The sequence below is a fragment of the Haliotis asinina genome, chromosome 1 (assembly GCF_037392515.1).
Source record: "Haliotis asinina isolate JCU_RB_2024 chromosome 1, JCU_Hal_asi_v2, whole genome shotgun sequence".
Taxonomy (NCBI): Eukaryota; Metazoa; Mollusca; class Gastropoda; order Lepetellida; family Haliotidae; genus Haliotis; species Haliotis asinina.
The window spans coordinates 54,423,899-54,440,530 of NC_090280.1; the positions used below are offsets into that span (position 1 = coordinate 54,423,899).

A 16,632-nucleotide genomic window follows, 5' to 3' on the forward strand; every position below is an offset into this window, starting at 1 on the left:
CTAGCGCAAGCACAGCCTCTGGTGCTGGCGTAGACATAGGCACTGGCGTAGGCATAGGCATAGGCGCAAACACAGGTGCTAGCGTAGGCATAGGCGTTGGCGTAAGCAAAGGCGCTGGTGTCGGCATAGGCGCTGGTGTCGAGATGTCGAGACGCTGGCATCGCAGCAGCACCGGGCGTCAGGAGAGAGCGCAGGAACCTCTGGACTTCCGGATGAGACAAGGCATCTGGATGAAAACCACGATGGAATCCGAGCGAGGTGGTTCCGGGGACAAACGTACAGGCGTCACAGACGAACGCCCCATCCCAGACGTCGGCACAGGCGCTGAAGGCGGTTGTAAGTCAGGGTCGTCCGGCAGAGATCCCAACGACAACGCTGGAAATGGCAACCTTCTCTTCCGCTGTGAAAAAAAAAAAAAATTTCCTCTTAGCCGCAATAAAAGTCTTGAAATCCGCCACCAATAACGCCTCGCAGTACTGGCAGTGTCCGTCAAAAGAGCAGGCTAGAGACGCACAATCCGGGCACCAAGGGTGGGGATATTCGCCGATTCCTGCCCCTAGCAGATAGTGCAAAACTGGGGAGACATACACAGTTAAGTGCAACAAACAAACATAATGCGTTGAAACCAACGCTAGGAGGTAGAAAAAACACCCCTATACCAGAAATGCAGCACCAACGTACCCCCACTGTAAAGTAGGCACGCCCGTAAGCTCGTGACAGCGAAGGCCAAACAACCAAAATGGCTGTCTGCGTACATCGCAACGTGGCACGAAAAAAACCCATATAAATGCTGTGGAACATGGGCAAAAATACTAATCGACATGGAAAATCACATGGAGGAAGAAAAAACCAGCAAGATATAATACCCCCACGGACGCCATGCCGCACTCACACACGACACGGGCGAACCCACCCCGAAGTGAGAGAAAAAACAACACGAGGTAGCAAAGTAAGTGCAGTTAAAAAATAACTTACCTTAACACGCACACCTAAGGGATACAAACCATACCTACCCGTGAGGAAATAAATTTATTGAACCACAAAGTAGCTAAACTAAGCGAACCAAACACGTCCGAACAGACGAACGCTAGAGGTAAAAGTGAATTTTGGATTCTGCGCTCTCGCACGAGAGGGGAGATCACGTCACTTCCGTGACTACATTCGTAGATTACATGAGGTAGCCATCCAGGGAATGGCGAATCAACGACTGTCTGATCTCTTCTAGCGAAGCTTGAGGTAATATGCATAAGACCTATGGTAAGGTAAGTTAAAAATTGATACTTATGCTGTTGATCACTGGTCTATCTGGTCCAGAATCGATTATTTACAGATCGCCACCATATAACTGGAATATTGCTGAGTGCGGCGTAAAACTAAACTCACTGACTCACTGTGAAGGGCCGAATTAGAATTGATCTTCAGTAACTCACGCTTGTTATAAGAGGTGACTAAAGGGTTCAGGTAGTCAGTTCTCTAACTGGGTTGTCACTTGTCATTGGTAAGACCAATGCTCATACTGTTGATCACTGGAATGTGAGGTCCAGACTTGATAATTTACAGATCACCACCCTGTAGCCGGAATATTGCTCAAACTAATCTCACTCACTTACTACTGTCACTTACAATGTCCAAAACCAATAATATTTTCTAACTTATTAAAATAATTTTAAGGAAACAGGTGTATTTTCCAAGTCATTTGTGTGGTCTCTCTGGGGTAATAATAATCAATTCTGACTACAGTGTTCTGTGAGCAACTATTTAGATGGAAATTTGGCGCTACATAAATGAATTTTCAATATTATAAGTTTTACCTGTTTTGGTCAAAAAATGCAACATCTTGCTTAATAACTGATCCAAAGAGATCCTTCCGAAGCCTGGCCACGAGTCTCTGTCCTGCCAGCACAAAGAACCATGCCCTCACCATGCCAGCAACAGCACCCCCTATGAAGATCCCAAGCAGCACCAGCACAGTTCTGTTAAGTTCATCTACAACACACACGATCAGGAGGCTTACATCAAGTCTGTGGTTGTAAATTCATCTTGGAAATGAGTTAAATTCACATAATTGATCACTTGATCATCATAACCAATCAATCAATGAAAATAATTGGTCAGTGCCATTTGTCAAATTTTCCTGTTATCTTTGTTAATGCACACACAAAAAGAACAACTAAACAAAAACACACATTTCTTTGTTTTTTTCCTGTAAATTTCACACAGAAGACTAGCATGTTAATTAGGAACTCAGATTTACAGGAACCTTTAACATAAATTCAATCATGACTTGGAACAATCTCGTAGTGCTTGTGAAATGTAAATTTAATGACACAGATAAACAACATTGAAAAAATATTGATGATGCAAACAAGTGTTCCAAAATTGTTTGTTGTTCAATTACGAGACAACATTATCAGTTGCTCAGTCTTTCAAGCACTACAATCAATCTTTAATTATTTCAGTGTATAGGACCACTACCATTGTAAACACACATTGTCTTTCAAGAAGTCGTTAATTGTAACATGTTATATTTGGGAACTACCTTTCAGAGTTTGAAATGCACAATACAGGCTTGAAGACACTATGAATAATGTTTACATTTTGCCAAATGTGAAAAACATGAAAGCTGGTATACACTGGTAGTTGGACAATTTCGTTTAGTATTTTGTTAATGTTTTACATGAATGCAGCTAGTAATGCAATACTTTTTTTGTGTAAACAATTTGAGAACTTCTGTAAACAAAGTGTTCTATTCATTTAATTATCATTATTTGTTGTGAAAGTTGATCCTAGCCCTTTATCTATATCTTAGACCAATATCGTAGACCAATGCAGCTGCACTTACCCATACTCCTCTGGGCAGCATCGACCACTTTCCCAAAGAACAACGGTCCAAACATACTTGCTGCACTGGACCCCAGCAAAGCCAGGATTCCAACCACAAGGAGCCCAGCTTCCTGAAATACAGACCAGCAAGTGGTGACTCTACATGATTAAAACCTATCATCTATATTTCCTGCTCTTATTCATAAATTTATCGTCATGATTTCATAATGTTCATATTTTATGCCCTAATTCCAATCCGACTTGTATGACAATGATAATAATACATACAAATAATAACATGGACCATCATAATACATCCGACTCCTTTCACCAGGTAAAAACTCAAAATAACATGACGTAATAACAATGGCAATAATATTACAGTAATATCATAATAAGTTCAAGTATGTCACACCTGTTTCCTTTCACCTGAGTTATATAAAAAAGACAATGATAACATAACAATACAATATGTCCCAACATATTGCTTCTGATTCCTTTCACCTGGTGTAAATTCAACATGTGATGAATACTAAGGACAATTCATCTGAGATATAGTGAGAACCTGGGCACTGTTTCACAAAGCTCTCGCAAGCCTAAGATCTTGTAACGTTTCTCGAAACATTCATACCTCCTATACTGAAACATAGGAAGCAGGAAGCTACAAGGAAAGTTACACGATCTAGGCTTGCGAGAGTTTTGTGAAACGGGCCCCTGCATAACTAGGTAGTGATCTGATCAAAACATGGGATACATGAAAATACCTACTGGTTTCGCTAATGAGATCAGCCGTGTCAGATCCACAGCTTTCTCGATCGGCTTCCCTTCTTCATCCAGCTCCTCCCCCTTTTCGTTGACTCTGTGGATAATACGGATGGCCTCCAGCTTCCGCAACGCCACAAAACTCCACAGACTCATGAAGAACTCCAACAGACTGAAACAACTGGCGCTGATCACGAGGGCGTAGTACGTGGGGTGCATTCCAGGGTAAGAGGGATCTTTAAGGAAGGAATACAACACAAGTCCACCTTTGGTGGCCGAGAAAGCCAGGAACCCAAGGGAAAGGAACACAACCAATGCATGAAACACTCGTGCATTTCTGCGGAATTTCTGCTGGAATGGGTGCTGAATCTGACGATAAAATGATTCTTCTAGAAGTCTGTAGAATGGGACCAGGAACAAAGCCTTACAAGCAGCAATGAGGGCCAGGTCAAACACTGATTGTCTCAGATGAAAGCTTAAAATGTTGTCAATAAAGTAACTAGATGTTCCTCCTGAAAAATAGAAAAGAAGAATTTTATCAACAACAATCAATATAATTTCGAGCCTTGTTGATCATCTTTTTCTTACATAAATATTTTTTCAATCAGACTTAAAATAAATTCAAATTATCTAATGGTAAACAACTATTTCTTCAATTACATTGTTTTTATGTTGCAACCTGCCATGTGACACACTGACCAAGGATTGAATTAGTCTAGCCTCACAATACTTGACCAACAAAGATTCATTTCGACTGAAATTCTTGCCAGAAGTGTAACATAAGCAAGGTCCTTCAATTTGTGCTGCTCTAACACATCAAGCCCTTTTGACATTGTTTTCGATGTCATCTACTCTCATAAGTGTATTCCTTGATACTTATATTTTCTGGTATAAAAGAAGCATTTTCTCAAGCTCTTTCAGACATGAACTATTATTGTGAAGCTAAAGTTCAATTTTCTCTACTTCAGTTTGACTGTATACATATCAAACCTTCTCAGTTACAGCTCACGCCGTTTGGAATGCGGACGCCCTTAACATCAGGAACAGCAACACTCTCCCACCGTTTAAGAGAAAAGTCAAAACATTTCTTTTCTCATCTACTGACTAAACTGTAAAAAGTGACTTCTAATGTGTAAAGCACCACTGAGCAGCAGCATATAGCTGGATATAGGGGCAATACAAAGCAATTACTACCATTATTATTAAAACTTATTATCCTATATAGGTATAGTGGCTTGGGATTCCAAGGCATTGGCACTAGTGGTCGTCAAGCTAATTGAAACAATCGAGGATTGGTCGCAGTGACCATATGACCAAACAATCATTCACATTTCCTCATAATCAAACACAAATGACTCTGGAACTACTTACCTTTGAGGTTGACAGAGCTTGAAAATGTGTTTAATGTATATAAAAAAAAATCATGATATGTTAGTCATCACTTAAAGGGGCATGCTGCATCACTTTACATTGGATGTGAAATTTGCACAGTTTCTACATAAAACAAAAAACAACAGAAGACCTCATGTCTTTTTCTGTATACTAATGTGCATAAACAACCTGAGCAGGAAAGCCAGCGAAGTGATGCTAACCAATTTTTTTTTCAGTGATTGCTTGTCGGTAAATCAATCATCAGTTGTAAGAGTTCAACCAATACCCAACACTAACAGGCACGGTCATGGGATCATTATTCATCTAAGGGGAACAACTCTGCTGATGCTGCTCCTGAGACAATGTGCGCGCAATGGTGACTCCCATTATTTACCTGTCAACCACAGAATTATGGATACCAGTGCATCCACCAAGACTACAGCCTGGACCACGTTGATGAACCGGAGTGTTGGCAGAGAGTACCATGTTTGGTAATTGACCTTGGTGTCGGAATCAGATATAACAGCGACCTCGATGTCACCGTTGGGAATCAGGTTTTTCTTGGGACTGTAATCGGGGTTGTTCACTGATGTGCCTGTCTCGTCTGTCATGGCGGTGGATGGACAATTGACGCAATAGTTCTGGATTATAAGTCTTTCTCTGTGACCTTTTTCCTTAAGATACCTGAAGTATATGAAGAAGTTAGGTTTTGAAGCCATCTTAGCAATTAAGATTGTACGCTAACTTTATACATCTATGCAATACTATGTGAATAATGAATAAATCTTAACCAGATTCTTAGTCATAATAAACTGAGGGAAAGAAATAATGGAACATTTCATCATAGAAGTTGTCCTCTGTTTATTTCTCTCTTCAAAGCTGGTAATGAAACTGGAAAGATTAAAGGAACGCGTGAATTTTCATGTGTTCCTTTACTTGTTTCTCTCAGTATATTATGATAGTGGAGTAAGGGAGTGAGTTTTGTTTTATGTTGTACTCAACAATATTTCTGCTATATAGTGCAGAGTTTTGTAAATAATCAAGGCTAAATCAGACAATCCAGTGATCAACAGCATGAGCATCGATCTATGCCGGACCACCCCATTCCGTAAGTCACCTCTAACAACAAGCATTGAAAGATTAGTTCTAACCCTGAGTGAAGAATACTATTGCTTAGCTTCAGACACTTGTTAACATGTTTCTGTATAGTGTGCAGAATTTTTTTGTTCGTGGTCATGAGGCAGTTATGGGAATGAGTGAATCTCTCTCTGGTTGTCACGTACATGCACAAAGAGGAACAGTCTCAAGTACAGGATACATCACCTACTGATTGATATGGAGAACAGAAGCAAGGTGTCTACATGTTTCTATAGAACACTGCAATCACTGGGCTAACACACTGTCAACTTTGAGGTAATAGTAACTGAGTCCAAATATACACTGACTATAATTGTTTAAATTGATGGAAATATGATCAATTTTGTTTTTATTAACTCGTTATTTATTCGTTTATTAACTCATTACCAGTTAGCATAGTGAATATAGTCAAGTCTTGTTAATCTGACATCATCCGTTACACAGCAAATTGTTGGATTAACGAGGATTTCGGACTACATAAATGAGACCAAGTTATGTTTATTCAATTTGTAACCAACATAAGCATCGGATAAAGCTGATTGTTGGATGAGTGGAGATTGGATAAACCAGACTTGACTGCAGTTGTTTGTTTTACTAATTTTACCAGGATATGACAATGTTTCTGCATTATTTACTATATTTGAAAGTTTATTGCTTGCAATGTTTTTCTAGACATGCTGTAGATGTTTTTGTGTGGTGAATGCATGACACGTACATTTCACATGACATTTCAGAGTTACATCTTGTTCCTTCATCATATGTATATGTCATCATCATCTGCCATTTTATGCCATGATAAAAATGAAGCTGTTATCCATAAAACATGTCATGTATTCAAGTTTGTCCAAATTCTAAATTCCTTTCAAGAACTTCTTTGAATGGTGAGTGAATGAGTGACTTGGCTTTTAAGCTACTTTGGCAATTTTCCAGCCATCATACATCGAATTAAAAGAAAGTTTCAGGTTATAGACCCATCTTCTGGAATGATCCTAAGGAAGTTTGAAGGGAAACTGTCAGAAAATAGCTCAGAGTTCATTTCCGTTTCTGACCACAAAGGTTTGTTGGAACATTTCATAAAATAATTGACCTATAATATGAAATAATTGAAGCTCAATCTGTCCTGTGTTACTTTCCACTATAATGAGAACATAAATATAATTTATCCAAATTCCAATCCACTTTATAACATCATCTGGGTAACATGGTATGTTTCACAATTGTCGATTCTTTTTCATAGAGATCCTCCTTGGGGTACTTATAAGCATTTAAATGTTCTTTAAATTCTCGCGACAGTTGTAACTATATTTTTTCAATAAAATATACACAAAACAAAAAACATCGTTTTGTCTTGTGAGACCACCCCTACAGGGCCCCTGGCCCCGTGACAGCCAAGAGCAGGTAACTCTTCAGACTATAGCCTCCAGCAAAACACTTCCTTTTCTGTCGCCCGCCTGTGAAGACGTGCTACAGCGTTCACAATTCTTGCTTCCAAGATTGACTTGACAAGTGTTAAGATGAGTAACACAGAGACTCAAACTGTATGTATGGTTTCTTTATTAGACGCATGGGCGCCTCAGGAATCATTTTCTTTTACAGTTTACTTGTCAAAATGTTGTAACTTTTGCCGTCCCTGTTGGTAGCCACGTGGTTAGCATAATGGTGGAAGGCAACCCTTTTTTCCCCGCCAAAACTTTTCAGTTTTATGGCGTTTTTTTTTCAAAGTAAGCTTGTGTAGCTATACTTTTTATGTACTTTATTCATATTATCTCCATATTTATTACTATTTTTTGTAAAATATGTCGTAAATTATGGTGTAGTGGCACTTAGCTTTTACCTTAACTATGTAGGTAGTTTTAGTTATCTAGCTTTGCGCCCATGCGTGTCTTGTTTCATTTGTTGTGTATTATGCAACACTAGGAGGCTATTTGTTGCCTTGCAGTTAAATCCTGCTCAACATGCAAATCCTCCATTCCGGCCAAAGACCTGCATGATGTTTGTCTAAGGTGCCTAGTGGAATGTCATCACGACGATCAGTCTTGTGATGTGTGTGCGGGTTTTACCCCTCAGACCAGAAAGTCTAGACACGCGGACTTCTTGTTCTATTCCAACCTACTTAAGGCGGGGGGGGAGATATCTGGGCTCAGGACCCTCCATCCAAGCGCTCCCACAAAAAGAAAGGCGCAGCTTCCTCTTCGGAGGGGTTGGCTAAGAAGGCCAGGGTGTCTAGGGACCCTTCCCCTTCTCCTGCCGCTGTATCCTCAGCACCTACCCCTACTTCGCAAGCACCATTAATCTCTGTTGATTCAATAAATGCCTTGTTTCAGCAACAGATGTCATCGGTCCAATCAATGATAGATTCGGTGCTGTCTGGTTTCCGAAAGGAACTGGACGCCCGATCTTCATTGAGCGGCCATGGTGGTTCAGTTGAGGGAGGCCGCGGCCCGGGCTTAGGCTCGGAGAACGCTCCTCCCTCTGGGTAGCCGTCCTGTGCTTCGGGCGTTCAGGCAGATGTGCCTAGGGCAGTCGGCCCCAGCTTGTCCCGTGGGGCAAGTGGGGCAACGACGTCCGGTGTCGGCAGCTTGACCTCGGTCAGCGCGCCTAGTGCCACGGTGGGCAGGCAGCCTAGTGCTGCCCAGCCGCTGGGGGCATCGACATCCTATCCATTTCCTGGGCTCTCGGGCCACCCTGCGGTGAGGGGCATGCCCCAGTTGCCCAGGCAACCTAGTTCGGGCTCTGGCAGGGGCGAACCTAGCGGCTCGGCCCTTCTCAGTCTCTCTGCTCCTTCGAGTTCCGTCTCAGTAGCACCCTCGACAGGCTCGCTTCATGGTGAACGTTCCTTGTCTGAGGAGCGTGAGGAGATGGATATCGAGGGGGAGGGGATTGGGGAGGAGTGTGAGTCTGAGGTCACATACTCGTTCGGTTCGTCTCTCAAACAGGTTAGAGAGAAAATTATCGAGGTCTTACCTCAGGTTTCTATTCCTGTGTCGGAGCCTGACCCCTTGGAGTTTCGGCTCCCCGGGGAGGCGTTCGCGCCTACTAAGGTCGCCGAGGCGAGGTTGCGCCTGCTGCCATCGCTGGTCGGGGAGGTAGTGAATCCGCTCCTTTCGGGTACCTGGTCGCGCTTTGATCTCCCGGAGATTAGCCGCCGGTATCAGCTGGATGAGGATTCGCTATTCGAACCGCCGATGGTGGACGAGTGTGTGTACGCCTCGGTCACCCTGGAGGGGTAATCCTCCTCTTCCTTGGCCTTGGTCAGGCAGGGCCGGCGGCTGCCGCCCTTCTCCACGGCCGCTCCAGCACTGAGGTCTGCCTATCATTCCTTTGAGGAGCAATATAGGTGTGCGGCCCAGCAGCTGAGAGTAGTGGTCCATTCGGCTTACCTTTCTGCTTTGCTGGGGCAGCTGTTGGATCATGGGAGCACTGCTGACGACTCTCCGTCGGCAGTGTTGGGCCGGCAGCTTACGGACTTGCACTCTCATCTGGCGAGGGACAGCATTAGGTGCTGTGCTAGCCAGATGATGGGGGCCGTCAGGGGGTTGCGTCGGCTATGGCTATCCGTAGCCAGGTACTCTCCCGCTACCCAGCAGGCACTCCTGGCTCTGCCCTACAGGTTGGGATCTTCCCTCTTCCCTGGGGCACTACAGGTTGTGCGGGAGGCCGCGGAGGCTGTTAGCACTTTCAAGGACTCTAAGCCCTTGTTAGAGCAACCCTCCTCGTCTCGCCAACGGCCTCCCACTCTTGCTTCAGCTTACCCTTCGGCGCCGGCGAAGGAAGGTGCTAAGTGGACTGCTCCGCTGCTGCACAAATGAAGCAAGAGGGCGAAAGGCAAAGGCAAGGGGCCTGCATTGCAGCAGTCGCAGCAACAGCAGCCTTTTCGGGGCACAGGGAAGCCTGCCCCGGCTTCCCGTTAAACATTTGCCCAGAGCCTTTGGTGTCCCCCACACAAGCAGGCGGAGAACTGCCGAATGTGGGGGTACATTGCCTTGCACCAGAAGTCCCTGTAGGCGGCAGGCTGTCACTATTCCTTTCGGAATGGCAGGCAGCCACTTCAAATCCCTGGGTCCTGTCCACAGTCAGGGATGGCCATATGCCACAGTGGAAGCGAGACCCTCCACGCTTCTCAGGGATTCGGCACACGCCGGTGCCGTTCTCCCGGGAAAAAGCAGAGGTCCTCCGTGCCGAGGTCCAGTCGTTACTGGACAAGGTTGCCATCGAGGTTGTTCCGGAAGGTCAACAAGAAGACGGGTTTTATTCCACGTACTTCCTTGTGACCAAGAAGGACGGAGGGTTCAGACCTATCTTGAATCTCAAGGGGCTGAACAAGTTCATAGAGGTTCCGTCCTTCAGGATGGAGACACTGCGGTCAGTGATCCCTTCCGTGGAGACTGGGGATTGGCTCACGTCAATCGATCTCAAGGACGCTTACCTCCTTGTTCCGATACACTCCGAGTTCAAGAAATACCTTCGGTTTTCGTTCGACGGAAAGTGTTATCAGTTTCGGGTTCTACCCTTCGGCATCTCCACAGCGCCGAGGGTGTTCACCAAACTTGATTCTGGCTCAGCTAGCCAGGTCACAGGGCAGGTGTTGTCATCCGTACCTGGACGATTGGCTTTTGAGGGCCCTCGGGCTCCTGTAATCACATGATGCCACACACCATGTGATGGACATCCTGTTGAAGCTCGGCTGGATCATCAATCTCAAGAAATCAGACCTGACCCCCACGCAGGATCTGGTGTTCTTGGGGGCACGGTTCAAAACGGCTCAGGGGATTGTTTCCCGAGCCCCAGACCGCATCGTCAAAGTTTAGAGAAATGTTTTTCAGTTTCTCGAGTTCCCCAGGGCCACAGCAAGAACTTGGCTTCATTTGCTGGGCACTATGGCGGCTACAGTGGATGTGGTCTGGCGTGCGAGGTTGAGGATGCGACCCATTCAACAGGCGTTAGCCCAGTTGTGGTCCCATTCGGAAAGCTACGAGACTGTTCTCGAGACTCCCGCTTGGTTGATTCCTCACCTGCAGTGGTGGACGGAAGTCGGAAATCTGTCCAGGGGGATCCCCTTAGAGACACCGACACCTTCCCTCTCGATTCAGACGGACGCCTCCCTCACAGGCTGGGGGGGCGTCCTGGGCGAACTACCGTTGGGCTGAGGACGAAGTTACCCTACACATCAATGTGTTGGAATTGAGAGCAGTCCGCCAGGTGTTCGAGAGCTTTATGGAGTCAGTGCGGGGTCAAGTGGTTCGCCTAGAGATGGACAACCAGACCACTATGACGTATATCCTGAACGTATCCTGACGTACAGTGTCTCCGTCCCTCCTTCAGGAGGCGTGGCAGTTTCTGCTGTGGTGCGACCAGTTCGACATTCGGGTACTCCCCTTTTTTCTCCCGGGCATAGACAACGTCCGCGCAGATGCGCTATCGAGACGTATACTAGCCCCACACAAGTGGATGCTGCATCGGGGGATATTCGGGATTATTTCCCAGTTGTTCGGGTCGTTCCAGGTAGATCTGTTTGCCTCTGGGGCGACGAATCAGATTCCTGTGTTTTGCTCAAGGATACCAGATCCGAGAGCGATAAGCCAACAACGCCTTTCTGCTCGATTGGACAGACAGAGTACTGTGGGGTTCCCACCAGTTCCTCTGATCTCAAGAGTCCTCTTGCAGCTGACCGCACAACCGGCTTGGCTGCTTGTGCTTCTGGCACCGCTTTGGTCAGCTCAAAGCGGGTTTCTGGTAATTCTCAGGTTTCTGGCTCTGCCTCCTGTTCTATTACCCTTTCGACCGGACTTACTATCCCAGAACGGAGCGCCACACCCCAATCCCAGGATTCAGTGGGTGGCTTGGCCGCTGTCCGGAGTCGCCTCCATGCGAGAGGAATTCCTGCACCAATTGCAGACACAATTCTGGCTTCGCGGAGAGATTCGACGAACGTTCAATATTAGGATAGATGGGCCTGTTATGCGCGCTGGTGTGTCGACAGGGGGATTCTCGATCCCTTTTCTGCAGATCTAGTATCTGTGTTGGAGTTTCTGCAATCTAAACTGGAAGCCGGTCTGGCCGCTTCTACAGTTAGAGGTTACTCCACGGCAATCTCTGCCTTCCACATTCCTGTCGATGGTGCATTATTGGGGCAGCACCCTCTAGTTCAGCGCTTCCTTGCAGGCGTGGACAGAATCCGTCCGTCTGTCCGGCGGATTAGTCCCCCATGGGACTTGCCAGTCGTTCTTGATTGGCTGTCCGGTCCTCTTTTTCACAACCTGTAGGCTCTGTCCCTCCAGCTGTTGACATGGAAGACTGCTTTTCTTGTGGCGGTAACTTCTGGCAGGCGGGTAGGCGACATACACGCTATGTCCGCCAACCCTGAATTAACGGTGTTTCACAAAGACAGAGTGAGCATTCGATTGCCAGATACTTACCGTCTTAAGAAAGATAGCACCTTTCACATTACGGCGCGTATTGAGCTTCCAGTTTTCACGCAGCCTTCGCCGCCCGGTACCTCTCTTCGACGTGCTCAAGTCTTAGATGTCCGTAAGACCCTTAAGGCTTATATCAAAAGAACAAAAGACATTCGGACGAATGATCAATTGTTCTGCTGTTACGGTGGCGGCAAGGCTGGCCTTTCAGCAAACAAGCAGACCATATCTAGGTGGCTTGTCTCTGCCATTTGTATGGGATACACCTCGAAAGGTCGTACGCCCCCTGAAGGTTTGAAAGCTCATTCGGTTAGGGCTGTGGCGACGTCTAAAGCATATGCGTCTGCCTTGCCCATTGAGGAGATCTGCTCCGCGGCTATTTGGAGCCGACCAAGCATGTTCATCCGTCATTATCAGTTAGACAGACTGTCAAGCGAGCGTGCTCGGTTTGCCCAGTCAGTTCTCACCAGTGGGCAGGGCACGAGTGCCCTAGCCGATTGAGCTACCCTTGCATTTGACGAACGATCATTTGACATTGTAGCTGCAACAAGTAGACTGGTGGTGGTGTCTTTCTGTATACTTTCCATCTTTGTGGTTGGCTCTATTACGGTGGTGGTATTTTTTTCTTTACCGGTCTAGACTGTTTCAGGCCTTCCCTAGCACCTTGGCCAGTGCACGAGAATGGACCCTGAAATATCGGTCGCCTGTCTCGACTCCCGTTTTTTGTAAAAAAAAAAAAAATGTGTGGGGGGGGCATTTTTTTTAAGCACCCTACGACTTTCTCATAGAAATGTAGGGATAGACCGTGTAATAGCCTGGCCCTGGTCCGCACCCACGCCGCAAGGCATAGAAGGTCACGTGACCAGGTAAGTTTGATTCCTTGTTACTTTCAGTTAAACGTAATAAAGGTTATCATCTTATGTCAGGTTTATGTGCAGACAGAATGCCTCTCCCTAAGATCAGTCTTTTGGAGTCTGTCTTATGCTTATAAGTACCCCAAGGAGGATCTCTATGAAAAAGAATCGAACAAACCTGTAGAGGTTGCAGATTCTTTGAATAGAGTCCTCCTTGGGGTAAGGCCACCCACCTCCCCACATTCTGTCTGTATTGCTTACAGAACGGAAGTGTTTTGCTGGAGGCTATAGTCTGAGGAGTTACCTGCTCTTGGCTGTCACGGGGCCAGGGGCCCTGTAGGGGTGGTCTCACAAGACAAAAACGATGTTTTTTGTTTTGTGTATATTTTATTGAAAAAATATAGTTACAACTGTCGCGAGAATTTAAAGAACATTTAAATGCTTATAAGTACCCCAAGGAGGACTCTATTCAAAGAATCTGCAACCTCTACAGGTTTGTTCGAGTTTCTGTTATAAATTTATCTCATCACACATCTTCTGCACAGTTCAAGGATTGATTTCCACTCTTTGAACATCTTTGAGTGAGTGAGTATGATTATACACCAATTTTGGCAATACTTCAGCAATACCATGGCTGAGGTCATCAGAAATGGGATTTGCACATTGTGCCCATGTGGGGAATCAAACCCGGGTATTCAGAGTGACAAGACAATGTTTCAACTACTAGGCTACCCAACTGCCCAACTTTGAATGGTATTTACAAATGAGACGCATAAAGGAGCACAATTTAAGGGTATTAGTTTCTATACTATGATAAACACAACAATGAAGGAAGATTACCCTCCAGATACTTTTAGAGACAGATATGTGTGTTTCACAAATTCGATTTGAATTGTGATTAAAATTTAACAAATATGAGAACAATATACATTTTATTGCTAGGTTAGTATCAAACTGATCACAAAACAATTCATATATTTAGTTTGTCACATTTGTAACAAATTTCATTATTTAGACCAATAAACTCAGAATAACCAAAATATTAAACAGGGGTTTAACAATATTTTTCAAAAGCCACTTTTAACAATTTTTTTCAAAAGCCACTTTCCAAGGCAAGTGAATTCAAGAAAGTAACTTGTCCTGACTAATTTTTGACTTGCTCTGATTTTTGTGACATAATGATGATGAGGAAATTATAACAGAATAAATCAACACAGTATTTAATGTCAAGTTTTCTGGACAATTTATTGAAAAGTGATAAATAGTCAAGAAAGATAACCCTCCTTTAGTATCTTTGTGAAATTTAACAGCTAATTTTGAGCAGATAGACAAGAAATCCAAATTTATTTGCAGTTTGAAACAGCAAGTGGCAATTATCTAGTAGCCCATGGACTTGTCCTCGGTGTCAAGCAGTGTACCTTGACTATACAAATACTATGTCAATCAACAAAATGCTCCTGTCACTTCAGTTTATTTTTCAAAACTTCTCCCCCGAACAAAGGACGTCTTTACTTATTTAAAAGACCATCTTTCACAAAAATAGTTTGTCGAAGACAGAGGGAAGGACTATGTTTTATACACTGTTCCTATACATATAAGCTATATTCTTTAATGAAACAATTATTCATGAATTATTAAGAATACATTTGCTACAATCAATGCTGCAAGGATCATTTGCTCATTTGTAATTATCTATGACCACAAACATGATATCACTTTGTTACCTTGCATAGTGATAACACTGACAGCTATATACAGCAATGTCTGAGACAGAATAACAGATAAATCGTCCTGCATGCTTATGGTTATCTGTCAGTCATGTTATGGTGAAAAACACTGTGTCAGTGTGTCCCAAAGCAAATCATCGACAAACTATGGGCTAAAATGCACAGCCATTTGGCAGCCATATATCATCTAGGGACAAGTTCATCTGTACAACCCGTTTAGTGCATCACATGACAAATTTGATGGGGTGCAGATGGTACACTCTGGCAAATCTGCCCACTTGGTTTCATATGCTTTGGAGGATGGTGGGGTAGCCTTGTGGTTAAAGCATTTGCTTGTCGCTGCAAAAAAAATGAGTTTGATTCCCCACATGGGCACAATGTGTGAAGCCCATTTCTGGTGTCCTCTGCCCTGATATTGCTGGAATATTGCGAAAAGCAGCGTAAATCCTTTCTCACTCATTCACTCATATGCTTTTGGTGATTAACCAATCAGTATTTGACAATCTTAATGACACATTCTATCCTTGCTGAAACCATAAGAACCAATTTTTTTAAAAATGCACCCTTTAAATTCTGTATGTACCTGGATAAAACAACCCTTGCTGAACTGTCATATACTACTTGGCATCTACAATATTTCAGTCAAACAGTTTATAGGCTAACTGGCCAGTGATGTCTTGATGTAGATTGATGTTTACACAAGGCATTGATTCCGACCTAAAAATACCTGATACTGTTTAACATGGATCTTACAATTATTTTGCTAGAATTTAAAAAGCTGCATGTACACGACCTACCTTCAAAGCAACGTCTGTTTTCAAAATGGGACGTTTAATGCTGACGTGCGATATACTCATATTCTAAGAATAGGAAACGTTTCATCATTTTCTGGTCGGATTCACTGAGTCCGAACGGACTATATCATGTGTTCCCAATTTTTGACCCCGGATCGAATTTTCCAGCGTCTTGTGAAGTTTCATCAGAAAACATGACTGTTGGATGTATTTATTCTCGCCAAGCTCAATTTTATACGACTGGACTGAAAGAAATCATTTGGATTTTATCTCAAACAAAACAACTGAGGGCGTTGAAACGATTCAGAATGACCTGTCACTTGTGTCAGCATGGCGGTGCCGGTAAAACTGCCGTGTCATATGTTTGTAAACACGGTACTTGTAATATTGACCGCTCTTTGTCTCAGTCACGACTTTAATTGTCAGCATATCATGCAATGCACGGAATGTTGAGTTATAACATAAATATATTCACCAGAACAGCCTTCCACAGTTCGAGAGTCCAATGTTACATAAATATTTGACATTGCCCAAATTAGAGTTACCTGCCCTTTATCATTTCCGGGTCCAAACAAACTGTCTTCCGACAAAAGGTGGTACATGTTTTCGTTGCAGAGGTGTATTAAAATGAATATCACCTCGTTCCCATGGCATAGTGACAAGAAAGGTATTTGTAACTTATCGAAATTTGATAGGTCTTTACTAATGTACACTCATTCAACGGATATCGATGATAATTGTGCTTTGTTCC

At 44.0% G+C, this 16,632-nt stretch overlaps 1 protein-coding gene across 1 annotated transcript in view; it reads right to left on the reverse strand.

Annotated features, from left to right (window-relative positions):
* LOC137281007 (uncharacterized) overlaps positions 1-16,398 on the reverse strand; it is a 29,591-nt gene extending 13,193 nt beyond the window's left edge. Inside the window, exons 1-5 of the mRNA XM_067812173.1 lie at positions 16,357-16,398; positions 5,351-5,640; positions 3,592-4,097; positions 2,843-2,954; positions 1,812-1,986 (exon numbers count right to left, since the gene is read on the reverse strand). Coding sequence (XP_067668274.1) covers positions 1,812-1,986; positions 2,843-2,954; positions 3,592-4,097; positions 5,351-5,567 — 1,010 coding nt within the window. The 5' untranslated portion in view covers positions 5,568-5,640; positions 16,357-16,398. The remainder of the gene's footprint in view (positions 1-1,811; positions 1,987-2,842; positions 2,955-3,591; positions 4,098-5,350; positions 5,641-16,356) is intronic.
* Positions 16,399-16,632: the final 234 nt, after the last annotated feature.